The following is a 12,317-nucleotide window of genomic DNA, read 5'->3' on the forward strand; positions in this document are numbered from 1 at the left end:
TTTGGATTTTTTAATAGGTACACTTGAAGACCATTTTTTCAAATTCCCGAGATTTTTCTTACAACTTAAAAATGATTCTGTGACAATACAAACTTCTGTTTTTCAAATAACAACTACCATTTTTTACCTAAATTATTCAGAAGATATATTATTTTAAATTTTGAATAATCAAATCAAATTTCAAAAAAAGTGGTATTTGAAATATACAACTTCGTATATGGTAGTGGGTTAAGTAGATACAGGAGTTTAGACGATTTGAAAAATTTAGTAATTAGTAATAAATTACAGTTAATCTTCCAATATAAATAGTTTGAACAATAATCAAGTATAAATAAATACATCTAGTATTACATATTATTGTTTAAATTTTTATAAAACCATTTTCAAGGATTATTATTCCTAGCATAAACTATAAACATTTTAATAACTCAGAAACTAGTAAACTACTCATTAGAATTTTAATTTAGATATACATCAGAATTTTCAAGAAAATCATCCACTAAATAATTTATAAGGGGCTGGAGCCTGGAGCGTAATCCATTCCAAGGAGTAAAAACTAGGATTTTTTTATTTCAGCTTATATGACCGGGTCTTGTGAATGTGTTGAAAGTAAATGAACTTTAGTGTGTGTAATTCATAGTACCGATCACATTGTATAGGGGCATCCGGGTATCATAGTGACCGAATATAATGTACGTCTGTAATTTTACCTACACGTATGCACAAGTCAACATATTATATTACTTTATAAAATTACAAACACTTTTTTTTAAATACTGCCAGTGACTTCAATCACTACGCTCAGTAGGATGTTCCAATTTTAATTTTGAAAGCAGATTTGAATTCTCCTCTAAATCTTCTATGCTTTAACTGTCTGTTAAATTTGAATTATGAATATGATCTATTTTTAGTCTATTTGTTAATTTTCTAAGTAAAATAAAATAAAAATCAGAAAAATAAAATTGTCAAAGCATAGATAATTTAGTGAAAAATTTAAATCTGCTTTTAAAGTTAATATCAAAACATTATATTGGGCGTAGTGGTTGAAGTCGTGAGCTATGTTTTCGAACGAAAATGAATCACGCTACAGCCCCCTTTTAAAATCAAATTGATTGTAGTTTAAATTATATACATAAAAATTATTTGGGATATACTTTTAAGTCTAAACTAACAAATTTACAATAGTTATTTTAGTTTATTTTATATCAAGTGATTAAAATATTTAAAAATTTAAAAATTTAAAAGGTAAATCGTGTTTACAAAAAAAAAAATTACATACTAATTATAATAAGTAGATTAACTTTTTTAAACTGAAATAAGTCAATATTTCTTTCCCTATTAACTTTTAACTTATTGAGTTAAGTTTATGTCAAATGTAATTTCTAACTTATCTCTAAAATCTAATCTCTTTTTTTCTCTTAAAGAAATGTAATCAAATATTATATAATATCATAAACTGACAAAAGCCTATTTGGTTCCCGTTGTACAAGTACGTAAATTCCATACGCGCGGCTCCAGTTTTTGACAACACAAATTCCTCCCACTTCAGACATACTTAGGACTATATTAAAATGGTTATAATATGATGGTGTTTTTTTACATTTTATATGCAAAGTAAATTATGAAATTAGCGTTATATTAATAATCATTGGTAATTGGTATTTATATAAATTAAAATATTCCAATCATATTATTATATTTATTACTACAATACTACACGTTTACGTGTATTAATTAAATATAATAGTATAATATACTAAGGGCCGGTTGCACAAAAAAAAATGTATTGATCCTATAACTTATTTGCTCTATAGGTTTTATCGGTTTGATAAAATATTTTATTGATAGATAAATATTAAAAATCGTTGCACAAATCATTTCTTATATTATTATATTTTGAGCCACATACCATAATGGTTCATTAATATTTTGATAATATTGTTCTGTGATAATATAAAGATGTTGATAACAGAAGATATGTTGATAATGTTTCATTAATTTTATTTTATTGAACCAATAAAACTTATTGGACCAAAATCGGGCCTATAAATTTATGGATCAATACTCAATAGTGACTAATGGTCGATAACTTTGTGCAACGTATTTTAATTTTTATCGATTCAATAACTCAACTTATTGGAACAATAACTATTTATTGAACCAATATAGTTTTGTGCAATCGGCCCTAAATATTTAGAGAGTTCATTATAAAAGTCTATAATAATTTTGATAAACATTTAATTTTTTTTAAAACATACTTAGTTATATTAATAAATGTTGAGTTAAGATCGGTTTTTGTTCTTATAGTACCCATAGGCGCAAATAGGGTGGGGCTTGGGGGGGGAATAAGCCCCCCTGATTCCATCTAAGCCCCCCCCCCAATATTTACTCTTATATTAAAATTTAATGTACCTATTAATAATCAAATGTTGTTTTCGATTACTAACTATGACTGTAAAAGTGTAGAATATGGTCAATATAATTTTTTTTTTTACATTTTAATTATAGATTAATTGATTTATGAAACATTGGGAACATAAATATCGCGCGATATTTCGAAAACAGTCATGTGCATCATGACTTTATCGCACGGTTAACATGTCGCGCGTTAAAATGTGTTCCTAGCCTAAGACTTATAAATATACGAGTATATTATACGGGTTAGCTGGTAAACAGCTAGCGGGTTTTCCAGCGATTATCAAGCATATTGCCGACATAACGTCATAGCTTATTTTATTATTATTTATTAGTTCATGATTATTACTATTATTAGACATTAGTTATTAGTTTATTGTTGTCTTGTCAGTTGTTATTACTTATTACTTATTGGCACATTTTCTCAACGTACCTAGTCTGTACCATAGAAAATTATGTTATAATATGTTTGTACTTTGTACGGACTGTACGCACTATTGTCTATTTCTATTAGTATTCAGTCTTCCGCAATGAGGAGGTTGAAAACATGGACGCGATCAACGATGCTCCAAGAAAGATTTAGCAGTTTAGGGATAATTAATATTGAAAAAGATATCAATATTGATAGCGTCTCAGTTTTAAATGACTTTGCCAAATCCAGCAGAAGAATAAATTTAATATTGTAACCAATTATCTAGTTAATAATAAATATAATATGTGCATTAATAAGTAATCATTTTATACTAGTAGCTAATAAAAAAAAAAAAAATAGTTATGTTTTTATTTGGTGTGAAAGGGGGGGGGGGGGAATTTTTGTTAAATATATTAAAGGGCTTGAGCCCCCGCCAATGTAACTACCTATTTGCGCAATTGCGCCTATGAATTAGTACTTACCTATACTCTGTTCGCCGAGAGAAAACGCCGCGGCCCGACGAAAGTCTGTTCGTTTTGCGCATCCCCTCGCTTACGTACCCATAGACCATAGCTGCCGATGGCAGGACGCGCTGCCCACAGGAGTCGCTAACATCGGCGTTGGTCGCCTATCGTCGTCGCGACGACTAGGCATCTTGGAGGGGGAAATTGAGCTTCAGCGAGCGAGCAGCCGTCAGTCTGCATGCGCAGAACCGGCGTGTTCTCTCAGCAAACGTTGTATAGGTATGTTGATTTATAATAGTAATACACCAATATTATACGCTGAATTCTAAATGTTCTTCATATTATGTATTACAATAACTATCAGAAAGTAGTTATATAAATATCAGATATTTTAAAATATGATCTTTAGGTATACTTAAAAGTTAAAAATTTAAAAAAATAGAACTTGAATAAATATACTTGTTAAAGGGGAAAATGGGGATGAGCATACTTAAAAAATCAGTCTGTACATTATTTTTAACTGTTCAAAAAATAATTACTTGCACGTCCTCTGGCTTGATAACGATAACTCCAAAATATGGGCCAACCCATATTTTAATGGGTCCTGGACTGTATTTATCGTCTATTTTAAGTACTTTTTCCATCACCTCTAAAAACAAAATAGATATGGGTGTAGGTTAGGATTACATATAGTAGGTAGGTAGGTATAAATAGACTATATTATTCAATATTTGCTTATAAAAGTGTTCATTGTTTTACTTACGTTCGGGTGTTCCGATGAAGTCGAATGATGAGCCAATAAATGGATACCCTTTAGGTCCTTTCATTTTTGCGGCCACACTTTCGAAATTCCGACGGATCCATTTAAATTGACACCAAATGACAACAAAACAAACAATTAGCTGGTAAACAATTACCTCTGAAGTTGTCAATCGGAAATCTCTTACTGACTGTATAATATTTTCCATTCTAATAATCATAAAATAAATTATTTATCGTATATATTAATAATTGAAACAAAGTTTTTATGGCACGATGCGAGGTTAGTCGGGAAAAAACGTTCTGAAGAAATAATATAATTTATAATATAATATTAAACAGTTATTACTTATTTTAGCCAAAACATCCAATTTTTATTCCATCATACCGATCTAGTAATGCGATAATACTTTTTAAAACCGATTTGAATTCTTTATTATGTCTACTTGAGATTGCTAAGTCCACTTTTCCCAATTTCACTCCCCCAAGCTCTAAAAAATTAGCTTGAATATTTTGAAATTTCGGAATTTTCAAACGTTGATTATTCGGAATTTAAATCAGAAATCTTAAAATGTGGTCTGACCGATCTCAAATAGACATTCTAACGAATTCAGATCAGTTTTCTGAATTATTATTGCATTATTAGATCGATTGGTAGGATGGAAGTGTGGAACAAAAAAAAAAACGGAAGCGGTAAGATAGATTGATTATATTTATAAATATCTTGCGTATATTGATAATATAATAAAATTATTGATAATATATATCACTACACTACGTATATTATGCATTTATAATTATTATAATTAATAAAATATATAAGTTATAACTAATAAGTATAGGTATACTCTATTCCATCTAAGAGTGAACCGCTTTCGCGCACGCAGACTGAGCCGCCGAACAGTGCCTGATCCCCTATGCGATAGTTATACGTTCTGTGATTGGCGGACAGACATCGCCGGCCGTCGTCGACCGTCGGGCGCCCGTGTTAAAACTCTCACCGATGTCCGGATTGTGGTGGGAATGCGCGGAAAAAACGTGTTTTGGTCAGCCAAGTGGTTCACTCTTAGATGGAACAGAGTATAATATTATATAAGTATTGAATTGTACGTAATATATTTTTGTCACGCCTGCACCGAAAGTTTGGTTTTCGATAGCGGTTGAAACGTTGGAAAGCAACGGGCAGTAAAGTGGGAATCCCTATAGTGCCTATAGGTGGTAAAGTGGAAATTCCCAAAAGTGCTGGGCGCGCATATCGCGCGTATTTCCTGCACAACCAGACACTGAAATCTATACCACGGTCCTTACAAAACATAAACTTTTGGTTACATCTTATATACATATTATAACCTCCTTGCATGTTCATAAAATTGTTTTCGTAAAATAATCTGATTGTTGCATATATCTAGTGTTTGAAGCACGAACTACTACATGTAGTAGTTCGTGGTTTGAAGTATGAAATATTTCACTATATGGTGAAACATTAAAATTTTTTTTAACACAAATAAAAACACAATTTATTTATTTTTTTAACACAATGTTCAGTTTTTTAAATTCTAATGTATAAATACAGTAGGTATATAATATACAATATACAATATAATATACAATATAATATTGTATACCTACTTGTATCATTTAAACATGAAAATATTTAAAAATTTTGAATACCATTTTAAATGTATAATTCCAAAGGTTAGGTATACATACAGGTACTATACAGTTATGAAGGTAATTTATGACAATTATATTATGTAAATATAAAACTTATTTAAAAATAGAACAACATTTATTAAAATATTTCATTGAAATATTTCAAAATTTTAAATTTCATGACATTTTCAAACACTAGATAATTATTATATCCCTGCATAGGCATAGTGCATTACCTTTGTTGTAATTATATTTTTTTATTCGTCGCGTTTGGTATAGACTAGGTAATAAAAAACGGTATAACGCGAGAATTTGAAATAGCCTAATTGCATATTATGTATTTATAATTATTATAATTTATAAATTATAACAATTTGGTGCTGACTTTAACAATAATAAGAAATCGGAGACATTTACAACTTTCCTTATGGACACATTCAATTTACATTTGATAAACAATCCAGCAGAATCTACAACGAGAGATGACACCACTATTGATGCAGTATTTTCAAGATATTTGGAAAAAATTACATCACAAACATAATATTATACATCATATTTCAGTTATCACAGGCCTGTAGTTTCGATTATTGAATATGATTAATATAATAGTGATAAATAATAATTATAATTATCATTTTTATTCATTTTTCACATTTACTTAAATTCAATAAATACTTAAATACATTTACTTATTGATATTTACTTTTTTTTAATGGTTCCACTAAATTGTATTTGTAATCTATAATATTTGTTGGAAAAGAAACTTCGTTTCTACCGGGTGTGGGGTGTCCCATGATACCACTCACTTTTAGTTTTTATAATTTATAGTATTACTATAATAGCTGTTATCAACTTAAGAGTTAATTCCGACGTACCACCGCATGGAACGATGTAAATATAAGTCCATGTTATTAACAGCTTAAAATAATTTAAAGACTAATTATTAGTCTAATTCCATTGTCTAAAGTAAAAAGTAGTATTGTTATTCACTTAATATTGTGAAAAGCCGTTTCAAATCCCAATAAATAATATTTTTTAAATTACAACAAAATCAAGTAACTCGTTATTTTTTATATAAATAACAATTTGCCAACATTTTGAAAAATGTGAACTTGAAATACCTATCTAAAAAAAAAAAAAATCAACATAAACATGTATTTTTGCATTCATACAGAGTTTTTCCGATTGTCATAAAACTTTCGTAGCGGGCTTTAGGCTCCCCAAGAAAGGTGTCTAAGGTATTACGAACAAAATCGGACGAAAAAATTTGTATATCTGTATGTTAATCATAAGGATGTACGATGTACCATAAACCAGTCTTTCTCAAAGTGGGTGATATCATTGGTTACGATTATAATATAATAGTAGAACATCTTTAAGTTTTGAACACCATTACACCGAATATTAAATGGCGAATTGAACAAATGTTGAATCACAATATAATAAGAGTTGAAATTTTTAGTTGTCCTAACTGGCAACGAAGTGTACGAGGTCAGCTATATAGTATACTATTACTATATGTCTGTATCATGAATTCATGAACCTATTCACAGAATTCTACAGTACGGAATTATTGACTTGTAAGTTTCTAAAATTATTTTATGTTCAAATGTTATATTTTTATAGACATCAAAATATCTTGTAAACTAGATTTCTATGAAGAAAAATGTTAATGAATTTCTAACTCGAAATAATTCGCACATTTTCGTGATGTTTACATCTTTTGTCAAAATTTGAACTTTAAATGTTTATAAAAAAAAATTATGACTGTAATTTTATATTTTTTAACTGTCATTGTAACAATACATTAGGAGCCTTGCATTAATTTTTCACGCTTTTCGGCCCAACAAGTTTATAGAATTTAAGAAAACCGAAGCTTTTACTGTAGCAAACATTGGTGACAGACACAAAAATTAAAAAATTAAAAAAACAACACATTATTGTAAAATCAATACATTCGTCGTTCCGCTTAGAATCTAAAATAAAATAATATTGTATAAGACGCACATTTAGTATGTAACAAGCCCTATAGGTTGATAATCACTATAATTAAAACCTTAATTTAAATAAAATATGAATAAATACATTTTTTTAATAATATATATTTAGCCTTAACAACATTGAAAATAAATTAAAATAAGACGTATAATAGTATATTAAAATGACAGTATAGTTTTGTGATAAACCTAGTAAATACTAAATACTATTCAAATTAGATACTGCAATATCTTTTTTCCTAAAAATTTGGGTTAAATTCATAGAAGTGTTAGATTTATGTTGACCATAGTTACTTGCGGGAAGCTTCAACCCACTATACTCTACCGCCGTGTCCGACGTGAATCCGACAAATGCGACATAAAACAAAACAGTTTGTTGTTTGTATTTAGTCGCATCGGTCGCATCATATTGCGGCGGTACAGCATGGTCAGAATAGAAATCGTTGGACTCGCCGGATTTACGTAGGACACGGCGTAAGGAGTAAGTGGTGGCTTGACTGGCTCATCAGAGGAGACTTTGAGACTGCGTCTCCCCTTAAAAAAACTAGCTCCTTGTAAATAATAATAAATTTAAAATTAAAATGTATTAAGTATTTTTATCTGAATTTGAAATATATTATAAGTATCGTTTTCTTTGTTTATTATTATTGAAGTCCACAAAATCTAGAACCTATAAATAGTAATAATTACGATGTAAAATTAATTAGTAGTAATTTGGACGACAGTCGCCGATTCAGTAAAACTTCTCCCCGACAGTTTCAAATTTCAATCATAACAATATTATGTGATATTTACGTTTGATGGATGGAGGGGGCCGCGGAGAATAACCCACTTATTATATAGGCACTATTGAACCTGGGTTCACGACAATGCCTATATGCCGTGCCTCACTGGCGCCGCATAATCGTTAGCCACTTTACTACTGTATACTGTAGTACTTTACGCCGCCATAATTTATTATTCTAGAAGCTAAATAAAGTATTCCCAGAATATTCATTCCCGAGTCGCTACTTTATCCATACACCTTCATTATAACACCTAACTTACTAATCAGCTATAATATATTAATGTAATATTAATTGTTTAACTACTTCACTTTATTTTTACAAATGTTATAAAATCTTAGAAATAAAAGTATCCTATAATACTTTAAAAATTAAAATGCTTTTAAGTTCCTATAATTAATATATAGCAATATATGATTAACAAATAGGTACATAATATAAACTTAAATAAAGAATTAATTTGAGCAATTTAATTAATGATGTTGATTATAACAGTTTAAGTGAGAGATTTTCAAAATGAATAGAATTAGGTAATGTATGGTTTAAATAATATATAATTGTTCTCAAAAGAAAGTAAATTAATTTTTAGATTAGGTAGTACAAATTTTACAAAACACAAATAGAATATAAAATCTATTAAAATTAGTTCTAGGTTTTAGAACAATAATACCAATAGAATTATTAAAGCTTGTATTATGATTATGTGTAGATGCATCAATAATATCTCTGTAATTAAATATAAAATGGCATACATTTTTAAAATATAAAGAATTAAAATTATGAAGATTATAATCTTTGAAAATAGGTATTATGACTAGAGTATATCCTTGGCTTAAAAAATATAGATTTTAATAGAGAATTTATAGTAGAATTTAGCATATCTTTAGGTGATTTGTAAGCACCTCCCGAAAAAGTAGACCATAAGTAATAATAGACTGCACCAAGCTAATGTATGTTAAGACTCTCAAATTAGGTAATAAGACATTCCTCAAAATACTAAAAAAAAAAAAAATTCGAATAACATTGTTTATATAATTAATATCAATGTTCCATTTGAGTTGATTGTCAATGTAAACTCCGAGATATTTTATAGAACTTACTTTTTTCAAAATAAATTTCTTACTCCTAATAATATTATATTTTATATCTCCCAGAGATAAATTATTAATACTAAAATGTAAATAACAGGGTTTTTCAATATTTAATTGTAATGAGTTATTATATAACTAATGCTTAATTAATGATAATCCGTCATTTGTTTTGTCATAAAGTTTATCTATGGATTAATCATTAGATAATAAGACTGTATCATCCGCAAAGCAGATAATTAATTTTACCATCAATGTTTAGGTTTAATAATCCATTAATATAGATTAAAAATAATATATAGGACCGAATACTGTGCCTTGTGGTACTCCAAAAGGAGTTTCAATCTCGTTACTCAAAATTTTTTCTATTTTCACCACTTGGATTTTATTTGAAAATATGATTTAAAAATTTAAAGATAATCCTCGTATACCACAGTACTAAAGTTTTTTTAATATAATATTTTGGTCGATAGAATCAAAAGCTTTCTTTGTATCAATAAATACTCCTAAGACATTGTTATTATTACCTATTAATATTCTCAGAAAAAAACCTAGTGACATATAACAAAGCATGATTGGTAGATAATCCTTTTCTAAAACCATATTGATTATTACTAAAAAAAATTACTTTTATCTAGAAATTTAATTACTATCTAGTTTTTATACATTTTTCAAAAATTTTACTGATTGTTAATGTCAAAGTGATTGGTCTGTAATTGTCACATAGTCTTACATCACCATTTTTAATTGAAGGGATAATATTTTATTAGTGACGTTTTAAATAAATTAGGGAATATTCCAGATGAAAAACATTTGTTAAAAATTCCCTTGAATCCTACTAATATTATATACGCGAAAGTTTGTAAGTATGTTTACTACTCTTTCACGTAAAAACTACTGAATGGATTTTAATGAAACTTTACAATAAGATATAGCTTATACATCAGAATAACAAATATGCTACAATTTATAAAGATATATATTGTGTGAATTTTTTAATTTTAATTTGTAGTAAGAAATAGTCGCTGGCTAAAAATAAATAACATTCAAATAAATAATTCAAACAATTATTATAATCATTATTATATATAAATGAATGTTTGTGTGTAGATTAGACTTCTAGGAAGACGACAGGCTAATTTAAAAATAGTTAAATTTGGTTTTTTTTATTCATCTGATATTAATACGGTTAGGTTAGGTTAGGATTTTGTATTGATTATATTAATCCACCATAGGTGGATACGGCAAACTTGATATAACTTTGATACTTTAGAGTTAAATCATACACTTAACGTACAAACAGCACGTTGCTGACCTGATAATATACTGCTGCGAATAAGAATTTTTATTCCGGAAAACGAAAAAGTTAAGATAAATTTTGAACACCATACACCGAATATTAAATAACAAATTTAACAAAGTTTGAGTTATATTATAGAGTTGGTACATTTAACGGGCAGCAAAGTGCACAGGATCAGCTAGTCACCGATATTTTTGAGAATCCAAAAAATAGAATTATAGTTATGCCTACTTATAGACAGTGGCGCAACTAGCGGGTAAGTCAGCAAAGTAAAACTTTGGGGCCCCCGATTTATAAGGGGAGCCCCCATAATAAAAATTGGTTTTTAGTATTTTTTCACATTTTATAATTATAATTATTACCTATATTTTTTTATAAACACCTACATCAAAATGAGATGGTTATACTATAATTAGGTACCTATACTGTTATATTTTAATAGTTATTGTTAATAGCCTATGGATTACCTATATTATACTACGAGTTATTGATTTAATAATATTATAAAATCATTACCTATGGATTAATGGAGGCCAAGAATAGTGTTCTAAAATGTATACAACAATCAAAAGCCTACTCGAATTGTTATTATAACAGTAACTTATGTTAAATCGATGTGAAAATAATGTTGAACAATACGTCATATTTCTTGTAATAATTACATTGTGATGGATATATCATAAATGGGAATTTCCACTGACACCCGCATCTATGTATAATATCAAATATTACCTATAAATTATCAATTAACAATATATAGTACATTGTGTGGCAAGGGCGGGAAGTGAGCCACACATACTATTTTTTGTCACGACCCTGCGTTCATGGAAAAGGTTATGCAGGGATCTATGCAACAATTATAGACTATTCTACAAAATATGTTTAATGTTAATGCGTCATGCAAGGAGGTTATACTATAAATTTAAGATGTAACCAAAAGTTTATGTTTTGGAAGGACCGTGGTAGCCGGTAGGTATACATTTTAGTTTCTGGTTGTGCAGGGGATACGCGCCCGGCGGCCGGCACTTTTGGGGATTTCTTCTTTTCCGCCCGGCACTTTCGGGGATTTCCTCTTTTCCGCCCGGAACGCTTCAACCGTGGTCGAAAACCAAACTTTCGGTGCAGGCGTGACAAAAAAATATTATGTGTTAGGTACGGTACCTGGTACATACAGTGTTTACAGTCTCGACTCTTGAGTGTTAAGTCTTGAAATTTATTTAGTTGTGCCTTTCGCGTGTGGGTTATAACTTAAAATAAATAATTATAAAAATATAATATGATAATTTCAATTTTAATGATACGTATATATTTATTTTATTTACTATTTTAGTGTACGTGTTGTTTATGGACAATTGTCCATTAATGGACTATGGTAATATTATGTATTAGCTACGTTCTAAGGGCAAGAGGTCGAATTTATAAACGATTTATTAGATTTAAA

General features: G+C 28.8%; 1 protein-coding gene across 1 annotated transcript in view; it reads right to left on the reverse strand.

Moving 5' to 3' along the window:
• LOC100168315 (cytochrome P450 4C1) overlaps positions 1-12,252 on the reverse strand; it is a 24,873-nt gene extending 12,621 nt beyond the window's left edge. Inside the window, exons 1-3 of the mRNA XM_029486860.1 lie at positions 12,038-12,252; positions 4,055-4,260; positions 3,831-3,940 (exon numbers count right to left, since the gene is read on the reverse strand). Coding sequence (XP_029342720.1) covers positions 3,831-3,940; positions 4,055-4,259 — 315 coding nt within the window. The 5' untranslated portion in view covers position 4,260; positions 12,038-12,252. The remainder of the gene's footprint in view (positions 1-3,830; positions 3,941-4,054; positions 4,261-12,037) is intronic.
• Positions 12,253-12,317: the final 65 nt, after the last annotated feature.

The sequence above is a fragment of the Acyrthosiphon pisum genome, chromosome A1 (assembly GCF_005508785.2).
Source record: "Acyrthosiphon pisum isolate AL4f chromosome A1, pea_aphid_22Mar2018_4r6ur, whole genome shotgun sequence".
In the NCBI taxonomy this organism is placed as follows: domain Eukaryota; kingdom Metazoa; phylum Arthropoda; class Insecta; order Hemiptera; family Aphididae; genus Acyrthosiphon; species Acyrthosiphon pisum.